This window comes from Equus quagga, chromosome 7, assembly GCF_021613505.1.
Source record: "Equus quagga isolate Etosha38 chromosome 7, UCLA_HA_Equagga_1.0, whole genome shotgun sequence".
Taxonomy (NCBI): Eukaryota; Metazoa; Chordata; class Mammalia; order Perissodactyla; family Equidae; genus Equus; species Equus quagga.
In genome coordinates, this window is record NC_060273.1 from 61,566,162 (window position 1) to 61,590,201 (window position 24,040).

A 24,040-nucleotide genomic window follows, 5' to 3' on the forward strand; every position below is an offset into this window, starting at 1 on the left:
TACACCAGCCCTGATGCACATGTGGACACATGCACTTATGAATGCCCACACATAGATAACTAAGCACGCACACGCGATTCATGATCACTCTCAAGTACACGCACGTTCAGTACGCAGGAAAAGGTACTCTGTTATAAGCTGTCCTGCCCCCAGCACCCTCAGATCCACAGTGAGATGCATGTTCACGTGCAAGCAATACAGATGGCTCTTGACACACGCAGACGTACCCACACCCTTGCAAACGCCTGCGTAACGATCACTCTCGTGCACGTAAACTTTCAAATACACTGATAAGTTCCACACACAGAGATTCATCGACACACGCAAGCTGTCACTAGCCCTGGGAGCACGCAACCGATGCTGAAGAGAGAGCGCGGAGCTTCTGGCGGGCCCACGTGACCGGAGGAAGGCGCCCCCGCCCATGACGGGATGGGAAAAGTATGCCTGGGGCGGGCGCCGGCCGGGCCGCAGCTGCCGCGGGAGGCGGGGTCGCGAGCACGGCCGAGGGCTTCGTCGCTCCGGACGCCCCGGGACGTGGCCGGCGGGAGCGAGGGTGAGTGTCCGCGCGCTGTCCGGCCGGGGCGGAAAGTGCGGGCGCGGAGGGGAGGCCTCGCGGGGCTGGGCGGGGCAGGAGGGGGAGTGCTGCGAACACCCGCTGTTTGCAGGCCGGCAGCCCCTGGATTCCTGGCTCTCACCTCTGCCTTGCGAATTACAACCTGAATTAACGTCTGCTGAGCGCTTACTGCGTGTCAGGGCTGTGCTCAGGGATTTACCTGCTGATCGTAATAGCTCTGCCACTTATTCGTGCCTATTTTGTGCCAGGCCCTGCCAGCCCTCTACGTGTGCTGTTTCATTTCTGTGACAACAGGTTATCCCCATCTACAAAGGAGGAACCCGGCTCAGAGACGTTAATGACTTGCTCAGGATCGCACAGCTAGTAACTAGTGGTAAAAGGATTTGAACCTTAGTAAGTCTGAGTCCAATACCCCAGCTAACAGTTAACATTTATGGAGTGCATTGTCTCATTTACTCTTCACAACATTTCTTTAATTAAATGCATCATACAGATGGGCAAACTGAGCTGAAAATGTACTAAACGGCAAGCTGAGATTTGCACCCAATTCTTCACAACTCTCTTCACCCTCCCTCTTCCCCTAAACGACTTGTCTCTAAACCTCAGCTTACTTACTTTGTTCTTATTTCTCTATCCCCACTGCCACTGCCCCATTCCAGGACTGTCTCTCTCAGCTGAATGATCCCAATGGCCCCCAGTAGACTGCAGCCCAGGTCTCTCCCCTAACACCACAAGTCCTTTGCACAACCTCGGTGCAATCCCCCTCTGCTCTCTGACCACTGAGTTCTCCTGCCTGCGACCCTTCAAGAGTCCTCTCCTTAGACTGGCCATCTCCCAGAGACCCTCGTGTGCCTGCCACACTGAACCAGCAGCAATAGTACCGACAACGTCCTGTCTATGTCAGCCCAAGGCTGATGCTCACTTACCATTGTTCAATGTCTGTCCTCTCTTACCTTGCATTTCTGCCCTACCATCTGCACAATTCTCCTCCGATTTGTTCTGTTATCTGGTAATCATATCCATTACGCCCACTTTCAACTGCCAGCTCCTCAGACCCTCCATACTCTTCAGAACATCACTACTGCCCTTCATTCTAACATAGCAAGTGCCCCACAGAGTCTGTTTCTTCCCAAATGTCTGTCTTCTCCCCTTCCCCTGGCAGGGACACTAGCCTTGCCTGTCTTTCATGCTTGAATGTTAGACTTACCTTTTGCTTTAAATGATATAAAACTAACAATGCTCATCATAAGAAACTCAGACGGTGCAAAAAGGTGCAAAGTGAAAAGTAAAAGCCCACACACTCATTCCTAATTCTGAGAGGTAACCCCTCTGCAAGATGCTGTGTCCTTTCAGAGATTTCCCATATATATATATATATACACATTTGTGTATCTATCTTTTTTTAACTCAAAGAGAATCATACTTTACATTCCTTGCTTTCCATGATGCAACTTGCTTTTTCCCTTTCACAGTGTATCTTGACTATCTTTCCATATCTGCATGTATGACCTACTTGGTTCTTATAATGGCGTCATAGTGTGTCATTGTACAAATGAATCGAGATTTCTTTCACAAGTCTGGGGTCATCTTTGAAGCTGGTCTGCCTCCATCAAATATTCAGCAGTTCCCCCAAGAAGTTACTTCCTTCTCTGGAAATTCCTCTCTTCTTCCCTGTCTTGCTGTTCCTTCTCATCCTCATCTGCTGATGGGCCACAGACAACTGAACCTTCTCGCTACAGTTCCCGTCTGTGATGCTTACTATTCCCGAATGTTCATCATTGGGGCAACAGAGTCCCTGTAATACACTCACCGCTTCCCCCACTCCTTCCTCCATGTCAAAGGCCTGCCAACGTGACTTTGCCTCCATGAGATGAACTCCTGCGTAAATCAGGTTTCTGTCAGTCAAGTTCAGGGATATAATCCTCCCTTGGATTTGCGCGTTGCTGTAATGACTTACTTCTCTCACACACGCACGCAGAGCTGCCCTGTTCATTAAGGCTTTCTGCTCGTGGGTCCTGTGCTCAGGCAGAGGGGCCAGAGTACAGCGACATGAGCCCTGGACCCTGAGTCATCCAGCCTGGTTCTATCCCAGCTTTGACCTGGGAAAAATGACTTCACTTTTCTGAGCTCTGTTTTTTCTTCTGCCAAGTAGGGATGATAGTGTCAGCCTCTTAGAACTGTGGGGAGAATTAAAGGAGAAAATAAACATCAAAGCTTTGAAATAAAAACATGTAACATTCATGGAGAATACCCTTTTCCTGTAGATCAGAGGTTACAAACTCATATGCCGCCAGCAGCTATGTGTGATGCCTAAGTGAATGGGATGCACGACATATGGGAGTGGTGAGGACTGTGGACACTGAGAATATAGGTCCTGTGTATTAGTTTGCTGGGGCTGCCGTAACAAAATACCACAGACTGGGCAACTTAACAGAAACTTATTTTCTCACGGTTCTGGAGGCTAGAAATCCGTGATTGCGGTGACGGCAGGTTTGGTTTCTCCTGAGGCCTCTCTCTTTGGCCTACAGATGGCCACCTTCTCCGTGTGACCTCGTATGGTCATCCCTCAGTCTGTGTGTGGTGTCCTAGTCTCCTCTTCTTATAAGGACACAGGTCATATTGGATTAGGACCCATCCATATGACCTCGTTTTCCCTTAATGACCTCTTTAAAGGTCCTGTCTCTAAATATAGTCCTATTCTGAGGTTCTGGGGTTAGGACTTCAAAATATGAATTCTGGGGAACACAATTCAGCCCGTGTCACCCTGTCTCAAAGGGCAACCATTTGGTGCCCTGCTGGAATGTTGCTAGATACTCCAGATTCTCAAGCAAACCTGGAAATCTTGATTTTAACATAAAATCTCCCAAGTTTTACATTGGCAACAATTTCAAATTAAAAAGCAATAACAGGGCCGGCCCAGTGATGTATCGGTTAAGTTCTTGTGCTCCGCTTCGGTAGCCCGGGATTCGTCGGTTCAGACTCTGGGTGCAGGCCTAGCACCGCTTGTCAAGCCATGCTGAGAACTAGAAGGACTAGAAGGACCTACAACGAGGATATACAACTAAGTCCTGGGGCTTTGGGGAGAAAAATTTTTTAAAATTTTAAAAAAAGAGAGGAAAAATTGGCAACAGATGTTAGCTCAGGGCCAATCTTCCAAAAAAAAAGTGCACAGTGTCGTCTGTGGTTTGCATGAGACCACGAGAACACTGATAAGTCATTTGGTCTAGATTCTCATTTCTTCAGTGGCAGGGCCATCTTCCGTAGCTTTTTAATCCCTCTCAGCCAGAGGTTCTACACTTAACAAGTTTGTTGCGATCTTAAAAGCTGTCATTGAATGACTAAATTCGAATTGTGTAAGCTTTTTTAAAGTGTGGCACACCTGTAGAAATCGTGCCCTTTGCATGCACGCCATGCGGTAAAATTGCGTCAGTAGTGCTAACTGCCTTCAGTGCCGTTTATCCCAAAACTCACAATTGTTCAGCTCCTCCCCATTCTACAGCTCTACCTGGGCCTGCTGTTTTAATCTCTCCCAGTCTATCATAGCCCTCATTGTTTTTACATATTATTATATCAGAATAACACTACTGTTACCAACTGCTTCCTGTGGGCTGGTTACTGCATCATTTCATTTAATATTCACAATTACTCTATAATGGAGGTATGAGCAATCAAATTACCCAGGGAGACATTCCTAAAGACCACAAATAGTTCACGCTAGTGTAATTCAAAACTCACCTGCTGAAGGAGGGCAGGTTTTTCTGTTTACCTATTGGAATAGTGCAATCATGTAGCTAGAGCGTAAATGCGGTTTCCAATTTACAAGTCATGCTGCCTTGCAAAGTTCTTGACAAACTTTTTTTTTTTTTTTTTTTTGCTGAGGAAGATTCACCCTGAGCTAACATCTGTTGCCAATCTTCCTCGTTTTGTATATGGGAGCCACTGCCACGTCATGGCCACTGACAGATGAGTGTTATAGGTTCATGCTGGGGAACTGAACCCAGACTGCCAAAGTGGAGTGCACCAAACTTAACCACTAGGCCACAGGGCCAGCCCTTGACAAACTTTTAATTTGGGGATTTTGAGTTATTTCAGATTTCACACATAAAGTGAAACAATAAATATTTCTGTATTATGCTATTCCAAATTCAAAAAAACCATACAATGTTGTTTTTCCCGTTTTACAGACAAGAAAACTGAGGCCAAGAGAGGTTAAATAACTTAACAGAGGTCAAACAGCTAGAAAATAACTCTTAACCATCTCTTAACCGCCACACCAACTCTGTGCTTCTTGAAGGCCAGCCCTGTGTCAGGTCTTTAGAGTTACCCTGAACGCCCATCATGGCCTGACCGGAACTGACCCCACGGAGACCAGCAAGCCCAGGGAAAACTTAGCCTTTTCTCCCCAGCCCTTCCGAGTTCAGACTTTCTTCTTCTTCCTCAGTTCCTAGATCTTCAAGCATGCTCCCTTCCATACCATTCCAAGGGATCATCTAGCCCCCAAATTTCATTCCCCTGCCTTCTATGTCGTCCTCGATGCTCTCTGAGAAAGAGAGACTATTACAGGGAGAAAGGAGGAGAGAAGCTGGCTTTCTCTCCTGAGAACACACGTATGCTGGGCTGGACCGCAGTATCACCAGACTATGTGCCCTATGAGAGCAGCAAGCACATCTTTTCATCTCCAGATCGCCAGGGTCTGGCCTCAAAGGCAATAAGAATAAGCAACACCATTATTATTTATTAGGCATTATTATTTATTAGGCATCCACATGCCAAGCCATGGTACCAAGGATATGGGTACATGACATCCCATTTTGCCTCCTGTCACTTGATGAGCTAAGCACCATCCCATTGATTCACCTCTCTTTGTATTATGGAGCATGAACACTCAGGTGGCTCTGAGGTATGGGGCCAAGGTAGACACCCCATCCTTCCCTCGATGGAACAGCTAGGCAGGAGCAAGGCCAAGCCTCCCCCAGACTCTTTTTTGTAGCAACTGACAGCAAGACAACTCAAATTAGCTTAAGTGAAAATGGAGAACTTATTAGAAGTATGTGTTTATTAGATACATATTAGTATGTATTTCTAATTACTAGAAGGGGTCTCTCCCTGAAATACCACAGGACTCATGGAGGGAGGTCAGGACTGTTCCACTGCACTTGATGACAATTACAATTTTAAGCAAGGTCCTAATTTTTGTATCATATTTTATTTTCAACATCCATTATCTTGTTTGATTTTCAGGACAAGAAATAATAAAATAATAGCTAATGCTTTTATATCTCTTACCGTATGCCAATCCTTATTCTAGGAAAATTATATCCTCATAAAAACCTTCTAAGGTAGATACAATTATTATCATCCCCATTTTGGACATGACAAGGCTGAAAGAGAGAGGATAAGTAAGTTGTAAAACGTCCTACAGCTAGTTCATGGGATTTCAGCTCAAACAGCTGTGCTTCGAACTAATAGAGTAGCCACCCTGTGACTGTTGAGCACTTAAAACGTAACCAGTCTGAGTTAAGATATTCTGCAAGTGTGGGGCCGGCGCCGTGGCTGAGTGATTAAGTTCGCGCGCTCAGCTTCAGTGGCCTAGGGTTTTGCCAATTCGGATCCTGGGTGCAGACATGGCACCACTCATCAAGCCATGCTGAGGTGGCGTCCCACATGCCACAACTAGAAGGACCCATAACTAAAAATACACAACTATGTACCGGGGGCTGTGGGGAGAAAAAGGAAAAATAAAATCTTAAAAAAAAAAAAGATATTCTGCAAGTGTGACCTACGCACTGGGTGTGAAGATGTAGTGCTAATTAAAGAATGTAAAATGTGTCATTAATAAATTTTACATTGATTACATGTTGAAATGATATTTGGGATATATTGGCCTAAATAATGTATTATTAAAATTAATTTCAGTTGCTTTTTACCTTTTTAACATGGCAGTGAGACCACTGAAAATGATATATGTGGCCTCGAATCATATTCCTATTGGACAGTGCTGCTGGAACATGCTCGCCAGCACTCTGGTCTGCCACTGGAGGCTGGCCCTTGGGAGAAGCTGGGTACAGGGCTCTGAATGCCCTCAGGCCCCCTTCCCTCCCCGCTCAGCTTGCACATCACCTGCAGTCTTCTCTCACTGCACTCCTTTGTCTTCCAGGGCAAAAAACAGCTGTGGGCAGGTCCCAAGTGGATGGCTTTGGCTTCAGCCACCCCAGAGCCTGACTCTTGCCCTCACTGCACGGGCAGCTACAGTCCAGTGTGAAACATCCCAGGGCCCAGAGGGGTGGGCTCCATGCCCGCCACATCACATGCCACGTTTGCTGGTTTGTAAGGGTTTGGGGTGTGTCTATCAGAAGGTATAACTCTTTGGTGTGGGTACGGTGGCCGCCAGGCTGGCTTCCAGTGTTCTCTCTGGAGTGCCTGCTGAGACAAACCTCGAGAGATCCTGGCTCCTGAGACCTCATTAGGTCGTGGTTTGTCCTTCAGCCTCTTTTTCTAGACTGAGCCAGAAACTGGGGGTGGAAAGACAGAAAACAGCAGATCAAATATTTTCTGGGGCCTCTTGGCAAGTGGGCCCCATGACTTTTAATCCTCTGTATTTAGACGCTGGATGCTGGAGTGTTTCCAAATGGGTGTGGATCTCAAGATCCCAGGCCTGGGCACCGGTCCCTGGGCGCATGTGAGGCGCTGCCGCCAGCCCTTCTCCCCTCTGGTCAGTCTCGCTCAGCCGGAGACGGCTGTTTCCAATTTGCTTCCTGGAATTCAAGGGGGCATGGAGTGTTTCTCATTATAGAATTCTCACTCCCATCAAAGCGAATTTTCAGCGAGCTTCATCTGCAAGCATGCCCCGCCCCATTCCAACCACCAGCCCTTCCCTTTTACTTCCACACACAGGAGACCTGCCGGGCTAGGTGAGGTTCTGGAATCCCTCCTCTCCCAGAGCCAGGCCTCCCGGAGATGCTCCAGGGGCCCCTTGCGGGAGGTCAGGACTGCTCGTCAGGACTGCTCGCTGTTTGTTCAGCCACAGTTGGTGGCAATTACAATTTTAAACAAGGCTCTAACTTTTGTATCAGGTTTTGCTTTCAACATCCATTTTCTTGCCTGATTGCCAGGCAGGGTGGGCGTTGTGATCTCCATCCTACAGGTGAGGCAATGGAAGCCCAGATAAGAGGAAGTGGCTTTTCCACAGTCACAGGACCATAAGTGACACAGCTAGGACAGGGCCCCACATCTTCCAAATCCAAGACCAGTCCTCCCTCGGGGTTTCCTTCCACAGCGAGTGTGGCTTTGTCATCTGCACGTTTCCTGAAATCCTTTTGATCTTGTTCTTTTGTTGTAAGAGTGACCACTCCATTCAAGACTGTGGAACAGCCATGTGTGGAGCACTCACACCGTACGGGGCAGGCACAGAGGCTCTGGTGCAGGAGAGAGACAGGCAGCGCCACTTTCCTGGACCTCCCACTGCGGAGTTGGGGGTGGGGGGCGCTAACACGGGACACAGGCCGTTAGCAAGTCAAGAAACAAATAAGTGCATAATCACAACCCAGGCCAGGTGCTTTGAAAGGAAGACCAGGTGGTCTGAGCAGACAAGCTAGAGCAGGCAGGGGGATGCTGCAGACCCTGTGAGGATGTGAGAGCTGAGGCTGGAGGGCTCCAGGGGAGGAGGTCAGGATGAGCGGGTGTTTTAGGCAGAGTTGTCTTCAACTGCCAAGCGTTTACTGTCTCACACACTAGGCTAGAAGCTTTCCATGCCTTCTCTCATTATTCCTACACAAACTCCACGAGGTGGGTAGACTATTATCCCCGTTGGAGAGGTGTGAATCCCAAGGGGCTGGGCTTCCCATGGCTCTTAGTCACTGAGTTAAACACCCTGCGTGTCAGTGGGACATAACCTGACAACCAACAGGTCACATTTATTTGAGCACAATTTCTATGTTCTGATCCCAAGGGGACTTTGTTCAGAACTGAGGCTAAGCAGCCATGCTCAAGGCCCGGACAAGCGTCCCTGGACTTTCTCCTGGAGACCACTTTCAGGTAGAGTCAGTGAGGGACTGAGGTCCTCCCTTCTGGCCCTCCTCACATCACAGTCTGGGCGGAGGGCCCTCGGGAAAGAACCCCGGAACTGAGTCCTCAGGGCCAGGGGCAGGGGGAGGAGGAAGAGGCAAGCTCTTCCCTGACAGTGGACTTCAGGCTGGGGCTCCTTTGCTCCTAGCATCTTCCTAGAATGTGTGTATTTATGAATCATAAGCTACTTAACTGAGACATGAGAGGCCCATGGAATGGGCAAATTAAAACCAGACTGGAGAACTTCTCCAAGTTTAACACTTCATGATTCCATTTTTGGGGTTTGACCAACTAACATTTTTTTCCCTTCAGCAGGAAGGCTATCCTACAGCCTTGGCTATTCAACTCATGCCAGAAAGGACAATTTAGGAGCTCAGATAGTTTTTAAAAAGATGAGGAAGGACCAATACTTCTTTTTTTCTGGTCAGATATCTATGGAGCATCTACTATATGTAAAGTATTCTGCAAGCCCCCTCCCCAGAGTAGGGGTGAGACCCTGTGCTCTAGAAGATCAAATGGAAGGAGGGGGGCCAGCTGGGTGGTGTAGTGGTTAAGTTTGTGCGCTCTGCTTCAGTGGCCCAGGGTTCACAGGTTTGAATCCTGGGCATGGACCTGCACACCGCTCAGCAAGCCATGCAGTGGCAGCAAGCATCCCACATACAAAACAGAGGAAGATTAGCACAGATGTTAGCTAAGGGCCAATCTTCCTCGCCAAAAAAAAAAAAAAGAAAAAAGGAAAGAGGGATTAGAATTAGATCTGGTTTGGGTTAGAAAAACTGGGAAGGGGAGAAAACTTATTTGAATCCAAGGGTATCAGTACCCCTTTTGGATTTAGGCTACTGTCTTGTTTTCTCTTTGCTGTGGATTTTCTTGAGGGCAGAGTCTGGTCTCATTAATCAACAAATGTTTCTTGAACACCCACTGTGCGCAAGAAGGTTGGAAGTCCTGGGGATATAGCAGGAGGTCCCTGCTCCCATGGGCTTCCATTTGAACAGGGGACACATGGGAGAAGGAGTGGGCCCAGGAAGCGAGTGAGGTACTGGTGAGTTGTTGTTAAGGACCACAAAGTCACAAACAAGGAGCTGGGATCCAAAGGGAGAGGGCACATCAGGGAAGACCTTGGGGGAAGTGACATTTAAGCTGAAATAACGGATAGGCAGCAGGCCAAGAGGGTGGGGTCCCTAGGTTGCAGACAGAAGGAGGCAAGGTGGCAGGGTGGGGGAAGCGCGGAGAGAGGGGAGGAGCTGGGGCTGGGGCCAGGTCATTTAGGGCCTTGTGGGCCACGTCAGGGATTCCGACGTTGGCTGTTTGCAGCCAGCAGCCACTGGGATGAGACCCTCCAGGAAGTGATGTGGCTGAGCTCTGTTTTTAACTGATCCCTCTGGCATGGAGAGTGCCTGTGGGGGGAGCGACAGCCCAGGGAGGGGACCCCTGCCCAGTCCAGGCAAGGAATAAGCTGATGGCCATGGCGGATGGCACCAGGGCTGTGCTTTGTGCACCCTGGTGTTTTGGTTCAGACCCCAAGAACACCCCAGAGGGGCTCGTGGTGGGAAGTCAGGGCCCAGGAGGCTGCACCACCCCCATCTCCTTGGCTAAGCCGAAAGTGGGCCTCTCAAGGACAGGAGGTTTGCCTCAAGCATAGATTTACTCAAGTGTCCTGAGGGAGAAAAGGCATCTCCTTTCCATTTTCAAAGTCATGTATTGTGAGTGTGAGTGTATGTGTGTGTGTGTGTGTGTGTGTGTGTAAAATGATAAAATACGAAATCTCTACTACTGTATGTGGCTTTGGCATACACGGTCACGGTCTCTTTAATTGGGGATATTTAGGAGGAAAGAGCTAAGAAACAGTGACATAATGGAAAGCATTTGGGCATTGGGGTCAGCCAAACTCAAGTTCAAATATAGCTTCTGCCATGAACTAGTTGTGTAAACATGAGCAAATTAGCCTCTCTGAGCTTCCTCTTCTATAAAACAGGAAACAATAGCAGGAGAAGGGAGCAAGGTGGAGTGGGTGTAGTGTTGCCTTCGGAGCCCCCCAGGCACGGATTCAAATGTTTTCTCATTGCTCCGATTCTGTGACTTTGGGTAAATCATTTCACTTCTCGGAGCTTCTATTTCTTCTTCTGAAAAATGAGACAATAACTTAGGATTTTCACAAGGTTTATTGTAAACTTCAAGTAAAATAATTTAGGTAAAGAGCTTCACATGGTGCCTGGAACATTGTCAGTGTCTCCAATAAAGTCAGTTGGCCTCTGCCTCAGTTTCCCTGTCTGTAACTGAAGGGGTTGGATTAGACTGAACCTTGGGGACCCTCCTCAAGTTTGTCCTTCTAAAGGTATTTAAAAGGTCCTGGAGGAGTTAACCTGTCTGGATTCCTTGGGGCCTTGGCTTCCCCACCACCAGACTTGGGGCCGGACTTGGGAGGCTGGGGCACAGGCGGGGAGCAGGGCTATTTGGAGCCTTCTTTTTCTTGGAGGTGCCCTGGAGGCAAAGAGGCTCTCCTCCCCCTCCCTCTAGGTTTGGAACCAGAATCTAGTCTCCCCGCCTTTATTTCCAAAACAGTTCCTGGCTCGGGGCTCCAGCTCTGAGAAATCCCTTCCTCCCTGCGTGTCCCAGAGCCCTGCGCCTGTGCCTCCACCCGGCCACTGGGGCCTGCCAGGGCCAGCTGTCACTGAGCAGGCCACTATTGTCCCAAGCGGCTGGTGTGGGGCAGACCCTCCTTCCTCTTGTGGGCTGAGAGAGGAGATCGGTAAACTGAAGCGGATGGTTCCTCTCTCTCCTGTCTCTCATCTGCCTGTCTCTCTTTCCTGCCTGTCTTTGTCCTGCTGTCTGCAGGACTCTCATCTGCCTGGGAGACTCACTCCCACGGCTTCCTTCCTCCTTCTCTCCCTAGTGCAAAATGTTTGCAGATTGCAACTTTGCAAGCCATTTCAAACCTGCTTTGACAATTCGATTTCTATTCTGGGGGGCTGGATGTGTCACAGCCCACAAGTAACACTGACTGGTTGTGCAGGACTCTCATCAAGTAGGCAAGGGGAGGAGACAGAGATTCCTGGGGACTGGGGAGTGTCCAGGCAGTTTTCCAAAAGCACATCGTGCATGTTAACACTCCACGTTTGTCATATCTGCCTGCCACCTCTGGTGTCGTTTACCCCACCCATGGTGAGCACATGTGACGCCAGAGGTACAGCAAACTGCAATTGTTCCCTCCCTCTGCCCCTTTATAATTTGGCCAGTGAGGAGCTCCCCCTACCAGGCTAATCCACTTCAATCTTCATTCCAAGATGAGGCTTCAGCCCGTCCTCCAGCAGGTGCAAAGCTGGCAGGCCATCTGCTCCCTTTCTCAACTCCGCTGTTCCCGGGCTGCAGGGAGGAGAGGAGGGAGTGGTTAGGGGACAGAAGCAGGAGGGTTCTCACATGTCTCGTGGCTGGACAGGGTTAAACTGCTCTGCCTCTCTGGGCCTGGCCGACATTGGAGCTGCGTCTCATGGGGCCTTTCACCAGCTCCTTGGGGGTTTCCATATTGAGCCCTATGACTGTAGCAGCCCTGAGGTAGCCAGGTACATGTTCCTTTTACTGGGGGATCCAGGCCTCGCCCTCAGCTTCTGGTTTTCTGGCATTCACCCCACATGGTTATCCCTGCGGGGGCCCCTCACATTCTGGCCACATCCCTCTGGCCCGGGCCAGCTCCTGCTGTGAATGTCTGCTACCTCCATCTAGCAGGGAGGGTGACAAGGCAGTCAGCCTCTCCCCACCCAGCAGCAGGGCACCCTCTGTCCCCTTCCACCCAGGCAACCAGCTCTCCTTTTAGGTTTCTCACCCAGGCCTCAGACACAGGTCCATTCTCCCTCTGCTCCCGATAACAGGGGTCACCTTGTAAAACCCTTGATCTGACAAGAGTGCCAAGAGCTGTGGAATGGGCTTTCACACTCTTCCTTTGTCAGTTCTTCACTTTGCCCAAACCCCTCAATGTATCATACGGCGTCTCATGTATCCTGGTGCCCAGGTGGAAATTTCGATGCTAACATCTTCTTACACTCACCCAGTAAGTCCTCTCCAAAGGACTAGGTACCCAGAGCTCACCTGTGCCCCGCCCAAGTCTCTTCCCTGGTGCCACAGTCTTCCTTGCATCCTAGCACAGGTGTTGCCCCAGGGTCCCTGGAGCCAAGTGCCTGTCTAGGGGTTTCTGAGGTCCCCATGCATATTTGTGGGGGCCTGCCTGAGATGCTTAAAGAATCAGTGTGCACTGCTATAGATGACCCTGTTCTTTGTTAAGAAGGGATATTATAAACAGGTATGGAGGCATTAAAGATTTACTATCACCAAATTGAAACTGTTTTTTCCTAATCAGGATTAAAGAAATAGAAAAGATGATAACTTTGTTACTATATGATATAATGTTATTTAAAGAAGCCTCTGGTACCTGGCCGGGCTCGCTTCTATGACGCTTATCTAGAGAGACCCTCCAAGGTCCAGAGGAGAGAAGTGACTTGCCCAAAGTCACACAGTTGGAGAGCATTGAGGCTGGAACTAGAACAGGCCCCCAAGCCCCAGAGCAGGGCAGGGCTGTGGTCTCCCCTCCTCTCCCTGGTCGGGGAGGCCTGGTTTTCTCTCCCATCATCTATTCCCAGGGTTAAAGGTTCTAGAGGAGCAGGAGGTGAGGTAGGATCAGGCTGTTTCCAGAGGTGGCCCGGAAGTCTGGACGGGCTCCCAGGGCCGGGGCAGAGCAGGGTCTGAAGGGAAGGGAGACGGAGGGCCCCAGAGGGACATGGGAGCTCCAAGGGCCGAGCCCTGAGCAATGTTCCTGCCCTGCCACCTGCACCACAGCTGCGGGGAGCCCCCTAATGCTTGAAGGCTCTGATTAGGCAGCCAAGCTGTACTGGAACAGCGAAGCCAGCAAGGCTTCCTATCTGGACAGAGAGGGCAGATTGGAGTGTGAGAGGCTCAGCATCAGAGGGGAGGGACCTGAGAGGCCATCCAGTCTAGTGGTTCTCAAAGTGGGTCCCTGCACCACCAGCAGCAGCGTTGCTAGGATGTTTAATAATCATGCAAATCCTCCAGCCTCAACCCAGACCACGGAATCGTAAACCCTGGGGCAGGGCCCAGCAATCTGGGTTTTAACTCACCTCCAGGTGAATTTGATGCACACTCAAGTATGGGAACCAACCCGTTACTGTTCAGGTGGGGAAACTGGGGCTCAGAGAAGGAAAAGGGCATGCCTAAGGTCACAAAGCAAGTTATCACTTGAGGCCCATCCCTGTGTCAGGACGCCATGCCTGGAATGTTCTGCCTCATGGTTTCATTCTTGGGAGAGGCTGTTGGTTGCACAGTGATTGAGCTCATTTGTTGAGAGATCTCGGACAAGCCACTTATTCCTGCTCTGGACCTCAGCTTCTGCATCTTCACAGAGAGGGGCTGGGAGTGGATCACCTCTGAGCACGTAACACTCTGGTCTCTGGTGATCATGCCATTGCTGCCACCAGCCTTAAGGACACAGTGTAAAATTGGGACATATTGGGACTTGCAAAGTCTCCCAAAAAATTACTTCCCATACCTCTTTTCCAGGAAGCTACTACAGGATATGTACACCAAAATGTGGGATTAAAAAAATTTTTTTTAATTAGAAAGAAGAGAGATGTGAGATTCGTAAAACTGGAGATATAACACAGGAGAGAAGCAGAGAGCATCACCATGATGGTTACCGTCGTCCCCCGTCATTCATGGTTTTACTTTCCACGGTTTCAGTTACCAGAGGTCAACCTCGATAGGAAAATATTAAATGGAAAATCCTAGATATAAAAAATTCATAAGTTTTAAAGTGTGTGCCATTCTGAGTAGCGTGATGAAATTTCTCACCATCCTGCTCCGTCCCTCCCAGGACGTGAATCATCCCTTCATTCAGGAACAGGCTCCCTGTGCAGTAGCCATCTTGGTTATCAGAGCAACTGTCGTGGTATCACAGTGCTTGTGTTCAAGTCACCCTTGTTTCACTTAATGGCGCCAAAACACAAGAGAAGTGATGCCGCCAAGTCAGGCATGCCTTTAAGGAGAAGCCATAAAGTGCTTCCTTTACGTGAAAAGGTGAAAGTTCTTGACTTAAGAAAAAAAATTGTATGCTGAGGTTGCTGAGATCTATGGTAGCTTTTATTACAGTATGTTATAATTGCTCTATTTTATTATTATTGTTGTTAATCTCTTACTGTGCCTAATTTATAAATTAAACTTTATCATAGGTATGTATATATAGGAGAAAATGTAGTCTATAAAGGGCTTGGTACTATCTGCGGTTGCAGGCATCCTCTGGGGGTCTTGGAACGTATCCCCCGTGGATAAGGGGGGACCACTGCATAAAGGAGAATCCCAGATGACAACTGTGTAGCATGTATAGTGATTGGAACAGGAGGATGGAGGGCTCTAGGACCTATATCTTCAGGAAAATAAATGGAACAGATGAATTTTCTGATATATTTGATAATGTAGAAAATAGTGACATAAAGAACTAAGCAAGGGGCCAACCTGGTGGTGCAGTGGTTAAGTTCACACATTCCACTTCAGTGGCCCCCGATTCGCTGGTTCAGATCCCGGGTGGGCACGTGGCACCACTTGTCAAGCCATGCTATGGTTGACATCCCACATACAATAGGGGAAGATGGGCACAGATGTTAGCTCAGGGCCCATCTTCCTCAGCAAAAAAGAAAGGATTGGCAGCAGATGTTAACTCAGGGCTAATCTTCCTCCAAAAAAAGAACTTAAGCAAATGAAAAAATAAAACTATTAATATCTCCAGTAAGGAAAGCATGTACGAGAAAGGAAATATAATTATAGTACAGTGCTTAGCTTAGCAGTAAACAATACTTATTATAATAATTCCAAGAGTGAATTTTGATTTAGTCTAGAAATTTATTTTAGCAACATTAGGGAGAGGAATAGGGGTCCAGAGTGATGGAAGAGGGCTGGATCCTCATCTTTCATGAAAGGAATTCAAACAGTAGTGTCTGAAATTGATAAATCAAAAAGAACCAGTATAAGCATATTGTCTTTTAATGGAAGTAAGTGCCAGAAGAAATAGCTAGAGGGTTCAGGGCGGGAGGTTGAGGTTAAGGATGAGTGGAGCTGGAGATCACAGTTTTTCATCATAAGAGTATTTTTTGACTTGGTAAACAATGTCAGTGTAGTATTTTTATTAATTTCAACTTTAAAATTTTAAAAAAAGCTCACAGTGTAGCCTGGGGCAAAAGGGCACAAGCCACCTGCAAGTTGCATGACAGGAAAGTGGTGAATGTCCCTGAGCCTCCGTCTCCTCCCCTGTCTCTGTTCACTAAGGATGTAGGAGATTAAGAACTGCCTGGTGCGCAGGAAGCACTTGGCAGAGCAGCTGTCCCCACAGCCCACCAGTGTCGCTCAGGTTTGGGCACCTTCACTCAGAACTGAATCCTCACCCACCGACGTGTTAGCTCGAGTCCCCTGGTTCGCCTGGGGAAAGTAGCCTCGTTGCATATTATTACCTGCAGTTCGAAGTATTTCTGCCCTCGTTGCTTTCCTTTTGTGCTATGTATTTGAAGGAAACCATGGATCCTTTCTCTCCATCCACAGCCCCTCCCACCCGGCTGTCGCTGGACTGAAAGTCCTGCCTCCATTTTAGCCGGTGGGGAAGACAGTGGTGTGAGGATGACTGCCTCACACCCAAGACCCCTCCAGAGTATGTTCTGGGTCCATGACTCAGCTCATCCAAACGTATCTTCAAGATATGATGACACTGGCCAGCTGCTTGCATGTGATGCAGGAGAGAGCAAGAGGCAGAAATACGATTGAGTCTCTCCCAGCTGCAGCCTCTGCCTCCTCCAGATGCCTTTCTGATTGACACCAGTCAGCTCAGTGACCAGACTCACCTGCTCACAGCTCTCCTGCCTCCCACAGGTGACCACCATGATCCCCTGGGTGCTCTTGGCATGTGCCCTTCCATGTGCGGCCGACCCACTGCTTGGTGCCTTCGCCCGCAGGGACTTCCAGAAGGGCTCCCCACAGCTCGTCTGCAGCCTGCCTGGCCCCCAGGGCCCACCTGGCCCCCCAGGAGCCCCTGGGCCCTCAGGAATGGTAGGAAGAATGGGCTTTCCTGGCAAAGATGGCCAGGATGGCCAGGACGGGGACCGGGGGGACAACGGAGAGGAAGGTAAGAGGCCTGGTACCCTTCCTGTTCCCACCTGGGGTTGACAGCATCTAGCCCAGAGAGGGTTTGTGAAGTTATAAAAACTAGTATTAGTCTCATTTCATTATAAACCAAGTTAATGTCTCTTTAAAACACAGAGGGGTGTATTCTCCTGAAAGGAGCAGTGGGTATCAAATCTTGTGTTCCTGCCCCAGCTGCGCCACTGATTCGCTGGATGACTTTGGGCAAATCTCCTGAAATATCGTTCAGGACTCTTTTGGTTGCAAGTAACAGGAACCCAATTTATAGCCCCAAATGGAATTTATTGGCCTATGTAACTAGGAAGCCCAAGAGCTGAACTTCAGGAATGGCTGGGCCCAGGAGCTCAAATATTGTTCTCAAGGCTCTGCTTCTTTCTGTGTGTTGGTTTGTTCTCACAAAGGCTAGAAGTTATGAAATGGTGGGCTCCAGCCTGCCTCCTCATGGCTTGATCCATAGGGCAAATCTCAGGATGAGCCATCCTCCTTGCTCACCTGTGTATCCTGGACCAATCCATTTGACCATGGAGATGAAGAACCACTGTTTGCTGGGACTGGGTGTGTGTGAGTGGGTGGGGTGGGCAGTTGGTCGCTGTGATTGACACTTTCACTGGGACCACGTGAAGTAGCGAAGGGCAGGTCCCTGAAGGAAGGGATGCCAGGCAGCCAGCAGACAGACTGGATACTCACTACAGGCCTCTCAGCCTTGACATTTCTTATGTCTCTCAACTCTCACCCCACTAACTGAGCACTTTTCAATGTCAGCAGCATCTCCAAGTGTACACTGGAAGCAGCAGGGAAATCATCGTAACTTTTATTTGTATGGCATTTTAACACTGACAAAGCACTTCCGAATATGTTGCTCATCTGACCGTGAAGGAGGTATTCTTAGCATCCCCATGTTACAGATGAGGAATCTAAGAATCAGTGCGATGAAGTTGAGAACAGCGTGTCATGGCTGCAAGAACTTGAACTTTGGAAATGAATCTGGATACCAATTTTGGCAGATTACTTAACCTCTCTCCAAACCTCGGTTGCCTCATCTCTAAAATAAGGATAAGAATAGCACCTCCCTCGCAGGGGTGCATGGAGATGAAATAAAATCACATGGGAAGCACCCATCTCGGAGTAGACATACAATAAATGATTGTCACCCCTTAATTGACTTACTGAGCTCACACAGCAGGCTGGTCACAGACTCCAAATCCAGGCCTTTTCCTACCACACCAAATTAGTTCCTCTAAAAGCACCTCCTTCCTAAAAGAATAACTTGATCAATAATGATGATGGCTTTGAGTTGAGGGGTCTCACAGTATGTCAGGCCCTGGATGTCACGGTAGCTCGTTCCCTGACCTCAGTGGTAGATTCGGGTCTGGGCATGTGCTCCAGGGAGGGCCAGCTGGAGTTTTCCCTGACACTTGCCTTATGGATCCTACGGGTGAGAGGGTGTCTCTGCTATTGGCTTTTTCCCCTTGATCAAGAGCTGTGAGGATGTAGGCTTGAGGCTGCTTTTGGCCAACTCTCCTAGCAGGCACTGAGTCTCTGCTGAGAATTAAGCCAACACACTGAGGATGGCAGTGTTGAGAGATGGACAGTCCTGACGTGTGTAACCCAGATAAAGCCGGGTCACCCTGGGACCAGTACAGGTTGACATCCAGCTACCCTCCCCCTGACGTACACGGACAAATCCATCCCCAGAAAGGTCTTGAAAAGTAAAGGCAGCTTTCCCTAAAGTTTCTCCAAAAGCTAATCAAGAAGGAAGCACATCACATAAAACATAGTGGAACTTCCCAATAAGCTTCCTTATCTGTCTCCCCAAAAACCTCCAAACCAAAAGGGCTCTGTCCTTACCCCTCCTCTTCTCATGGCTCCTTCTCCCACCTTTTGTTTATTTTCATTTTTTCAAGGAAGAGCTTTGTGTCCTTTCTTGGTCTTATTTTTCTCCATTCTTTTTATTTATTTTTAATTACATGAGTAATACACACATATGTTCTCATGGTAATAATATTCAAACAATAAAAGTAAAACGAGAGTCCTTCTTAATTCCTATCCCTCTGGCCCTCCCCTCATCCTCCAGTGGTAACCACGCCTATTTAGTTAGATGTGTATCATTCCTGGCCTTTTCCTACGTATTTACATACATGTATAATAATACCAGGCACTGCCAGCCACTTAGCATAAGCAATCTGTTCTTGAGAGCTGGATGTTCGGGGAGAAAAAGCTATTTGGGAATCTATTTCCCAATTGCTTAAAATAGGAAAAGTTTAAATGCATTGCATGTTAACCTAAGACTCTAAAACACAGTAAAATGCCAACTTATATATAATATAAGAAGCAAAGTACCTTGTTAGGATGTAAAAAGCCTACAATATTGCTTTCTGATCACCCAGTTCACATGGTGGTTAACAAATGTTGCTTTGTGTACAGCGATACTACGATGCCGTCCAGCAGCAGCAACCTTCAGAAGCAGCCTCCTTGGTTGATATGCGGCCACTTTTCAAAACATCTTCACCCAATTCTGTCCCCTTAGCAATTGTACTGATTGTACGATTGTGTTTGGAGGTGACTCAAATCTTTACCCATATATGTTTTGTTTAAAATGTTGAATTGAGTTTAGGGTACATATATATAAATGTTTCCTATATAATCATTGGCCAAAAATGTTGTATTAAGGCCAATGCACATGTTATTAAAAACCAAGAGGCATTCTACAGGAAAACGTTGGCGCAGAAATGTTCTGCAGGATATGCCAAGTATGTTTAGCAAGTGCTTACTATGGCCCAGGCACTTTTCTATGCACTTAAATTGGTATAGCAATGGATAGTGTTGTGGTTTCCTTTTCCCAAAAGAGATTCTACTACCCGCTTTTTCCTCTTACCAGTGTATTTTAGAGAAGTTTTCATATAGTGCATGTAAATCTGCCTCATTTTTTTTAAGTCCTGCATGGATTGCACAATATGGATGGACCGTACTTTTTTAATCATTTCCCTTCGGATGGGCATTTAGTTGTTCCCAGTTTCTGCTACTGTAAGCAGTGCTGCATTAAAACCCTCGTACGTGTGGGCAGGGATCTGGGGCACGAGGCAAGGATTTCACTAACATCAATGTTTTGAAGTCAAAAGGCTTCTTCCAATTTTTCCAATTCTCTTCTCAACCCATGACCAGAACAGCCAGTTGAAGGATTAGTGTAGCAGACAAACTAGACTCTCCCTTGGAAGGCAGGAAAAGGGAAGGGCGAGAATGGTTACAAGTTAGTCTTTTTGCCCTGATCCACAATGATTCTGGAAGGTAAGTATCCCCATTCCCATTTTCCAGATAAGACTAGGAGAAGGGCTCCAGTTTACACCATCAGGATTTGCACCCGTTACTATGCGACTCCAAAGCCTTCTTATTCTTCCCATTACCCCAAGGCCCGTGCTCCAAGGATGGAAAGCCAAGGCCCACAGCCTCTGCCTAGTTCTGTGAGGGCCCCTCTGTAACACCAGCTGCTCTGTCTTCCAGGTCCACCTGGCCGCACAGGTAACCGGGGAAAGCCAGGACCAAAGGGCAAAGCCGGGGCCATTGGACGGGCCGGCCCTCGCGGCCCCAAGGGGGTCAGTGGTGCCCCAGGGAAGCACGGCACACCAGGCAAGAAGGGGCCCAAGGGCAGGAAAGGGGAGCCGGGCCTCCCAGGCCCCTGCAGCTGCGGCAGTGGCCGTGCCAAGTCCGCCTTCTCGGTGGCAGTGACTAAGAGCTACCCGCGGGAGCGGCTGCCCATCAAGTTCGACAAGATCCTGATGAACGAGGGTGGCCACTACAACGCGTCCAGCGGCAAGTTCGTCTGCGGCGTCCCGGGGATCTACTACTTCTCCTACGACATCACGCTGGCCAACAAGCACCTGGCCATCGGCCTAGTGCACAATGGCCAGTACCGCATCCGGACCTTCGATGCCAACACAGGCAACCACGATGTGGCCTCGGGCTCCACCATCCTGGCTCTCAAGCAGGGGGACGAGGTCTGGCTGCAGATCTTCTACTCCGAGCAGAATGGACTCTTCTATGACCCTTATTGGACCGACAGCCTCTTCACGGGCTTCCTCATCTACGCAGACCAGGACAACCCCAATGAGCTGTAGACAGGCAAGCGTTGGGCCTCCAGGGGGAACAACCTCCTGGACTTGTGCTTCCAGAGCAAGACCCCTAAACTGTCTGCTGGGGGCCGTGAGTTGGGACCTTCTAGCCTCAGGCCAACCTCCCCTGCCTCTTTTTTCTCCATCATTAAATCCAAGCTTTTTTATTCATCCTTCCATCTATCCATTCAGTAATTTTTTTGGTATCTACTGTGCGACAGGCACTGTGCTCTGCTCTGGAAGTTACATCAGTGAACGAGACAGACAGAGGCTCTGTCCTTATGGGGCTCACATACTAGTGGGAGATATAACCTGCCAGAAATATAATTATTGTGCCGGGATGGAAGTGCACATGCCACGCTCAAGAGTAACAGGGGACAGGGAAGAGGTTGAAATTTATTTTTAGATTTCATCGTTTGAGGTTTACTCATGTCCAGTAAAGTCTACAAATCGTAAGCGGACGGCTAAGTGAATTTTTACATATGTACACACCTTGTAACCTCCATGTAGATCAAGAAGAGAGTATTTCCAGCCCCCCAAGTCCCCAAGGCTCTCTTAAGTCCCCTGTCCGTCAGGACCAGGGAGAGGTTATTTTTAAGCTGAGCCCCGAAGCAGGAGATAGAGCAAAGTGAAGGGTGGGGAAGGGGTCTCCTGGCAGAAGGAGCTGCAGATGCAAAGGAAAGAGCTTGGCATGTGTGAGGAGCTGACTGGAGGCAAGAGGGATGAGGGAAGTGAGAAAGGCGACGGGAGGCATGAGGTGCGAGGCTGGATCACACAGGACCTCACAGGCCGTGGCAGAGTTCATTCCGCTCAAGAAAGCTTATCCGAATGCAAGAGTGTGCCTGGCCTTAATATAGGGGTAACCTTGAACCTGTTCAATGTTGAGTCAGATCAGTCTCACTCTTAAGCACTTTGCTCTTAGTTACAAATCACCTGCAGGCCCACTTCTCCGTCCATGAGACACACTAGGATCTCCCATGCCTGAGAGCCACGGCTCTAAGATGGCGGGATGGGTAGTGTGTAAAGGACTCCTGTCCCTGTCCCAGGGGTCTCCAGTGTGCATGGATCTGAGGGACAGAAGAAGCCACAGTACAAAGTGGCTGGTGTGAGAAGGCCCCACAGGGCAGTTGCTGGAGAGAAAGAACTTTCTGAAGGAGCTGCAGCTCCCTGGCAGATTGCTCTGACCAACCTCTAGCTGGAAAGTGGGACCAGTGGGGGCCTCAAGGACAGAGAATGCTGCCTGGGGTGGTCCTGGAAGGGGTGGCCCCTTTATAAATAAAATGAGGTTTTCTTAAAACGACTCCATTCTTGCTGGGCCACAAAGAGTATGGGATTAGGATAGGCCTGAGAAACCCAGGAAGGGGTTTGGGGCCCAAGTAGATTGATGTGCAGGTCAGAGTCCTTCCCGGCACCCCTATAGGAAGGGGCCAGCTTCTGAGATCAAGGGGCATATTTGTCTGAACAGTTCTTTTTTTCTTTTCCTTTTAGTCTTTTTTAGGAGCTCATTTAGCCACTTCCAGCTTCCTTCCCCCAGGGATGTAGGCATTTCAAGACAGTTGACTTAACTCTTTGTCGCCTGGGTAATAAATCCAGCCTGAGCAATATGGACAGGACCCCAGAGCTCTGTAGCTGCCACTCCTGGGCCTGACCTGCTCCCATGTCCCCTTCACTCTGCTGGGGAGTCTCCAGGGAGGATGGTGGGCATAATGGGGGGACACTCGGCACTCTGTGCTGACTGGGGCAGATGGAAGCAGAGATCTCGCAGCCCAACATTGGGAGCTTGTCTCCCTTGGATGTGGTCCAGGGCTGCTGGAGGTGGTGAGATGGGAGCACTGGGTTTGGGGCAGGTGGGGCAGAAGCAGGGGACACAATTCAGGGAGCCTCTGGTGGCCAGCTGATGCCAAGGATGAGGGCTGGTTTATCCCCTAACACTTCTGAGGGTGGCTGCCTCCTGGGTGAGCCACTTGGAGTCCCCAACAGATGATGCAGAATGGAGGCCCCACGAGGAAGGTGTTCCAAGCAGGACGCCTTCCCAGACACACTGGGGTACCAGCCCCTCCTCCTGGCTCTGGCTGCTTGCACTGGGCCCCAGACAGCTGGGCCTGTCTTTAGGGCTTCTCATTTGTAGGCATCGATGAAGACCCAGAACCCAGTGCATCTTTGTGCAATAAAATTGCCCTCGAACCCAGGGTCTTTGCTCATAAGGGACACACTTTGAAAGGCAGTCACTGTCAAAGCGAAACAAAGCCAGACACTAGTTAAAGTGGTAAGGACAGATTTTAATCACTAATATACTATTGTAATAGGGAAAAGAGTCCAACGTGAACTGAACTCAACTTCGAGTCGTACAGAGGCGACTGGGTATTTTCAAGGGAGCAGGAGGGACTAGGGATGGGGGCGTGTGGCGCTGTAGAGTCAGGGAAGTGGAAAATTGCAAAGCACAGGAAGGGAATTAGTCCAGGTGAAACCCATCTGGGTTTGCTAACTGGTGTTTGTCAGAGGGGCTCCTCCCCCTGGCAGAGACTGGGAGACGGGTCTATCTTCAGATCTTGGCTGGAACAAACAATACCTTCTTTTGGCTGCCTTGAGTTTTTTCAGGCAGCCTCTTTAAGGGGGGTCATTTAGGGATGTGGCCGTGAGCTGTTAGAAATGATGCTCGTGTTTGCTCAAGTCTTTATGGGCCAGGGTTGGCCAGCCTAGTCAAGAAGAGGGCTCAGAGGAGCCTGGCTAGAGTTTAGGTAAGGAGAGACTCTTTGTCACTGTCCCCTCCTGGAGAAAGCCCAAAGAGTCTACAGCTCTGATTATTATGGTGCAAAGAGCTCGAGACCCACACTGCCCTGACAGGCCGGCCCCGGCCCTCGCTGGGCCTCACGGCTCACCTGACACGTGAGGGGGTGCTGTACGTGATATATCAGGGTGGTCTTCCAGTGCTGACTCCTGGATTAGGACTAGGGCTAGGGGGAGGCGAATGAGGTACTCACTCCAGGCACAAACTTTAAGAGGTTGCCAAAAACCTCAGTTATCCATATAAATAATATTTTAATGTAACATTTTAATAAATCAAAATTAATGCAAAAAAGCTCTAAGATGAACAAAATATCAAAATTTT

At 48.9% G+C, this 24,040-nt stretch overlaps 1 protein-coding gene across 1 annotated transcript; it reads left to right on the forward strand.

Annotated features, from left to right (window-relative positions):
- Positions 1-441: 441 nt before the first annotated feature.
- Positions 442-21,104, forward strand: C1QTNF2 (C1q and TNF related 2). The gene is made up of 3 exons (XM_046665537.1): positions 442-553; positions 16,556-16,808; positions 20,324-21,104. The coding sequence occupies exons 2-3, from the start codon at positions 16,565-16,567 to the stop codon at positions 20,935-20,937; spliced, it is 858 nt and encodes a 285-aa protein (XP_046521493.1). The 5' UTR covers positions 442-553; positions 16,556-16,564; the 3' UTR covers positions 20,938-21,104.
- The last annotated feature ends 2,936 nt before the right edge of the window (positions 21,105-24,040 follow it).

What these genes read in the sequence shown, in the direction of transcription:
- C1QTNF2 (XM_046665537.1), top strand. Translation starts at nt 16,565, where the DNA reads ATGATCCCCTGGGTGCTCTTGGCATGTGCCCTTCCATGTGCGGCCGAC. An exon ending in GGGGGACAACGGAGAGGAAG is followed by an intron (nt 16,809 to 20,323) that starts GTAAGAGGCCTG and finishes TCTGTCTTCCAG; the next exon opens with GTCCACCTGGCCGCACAGGT.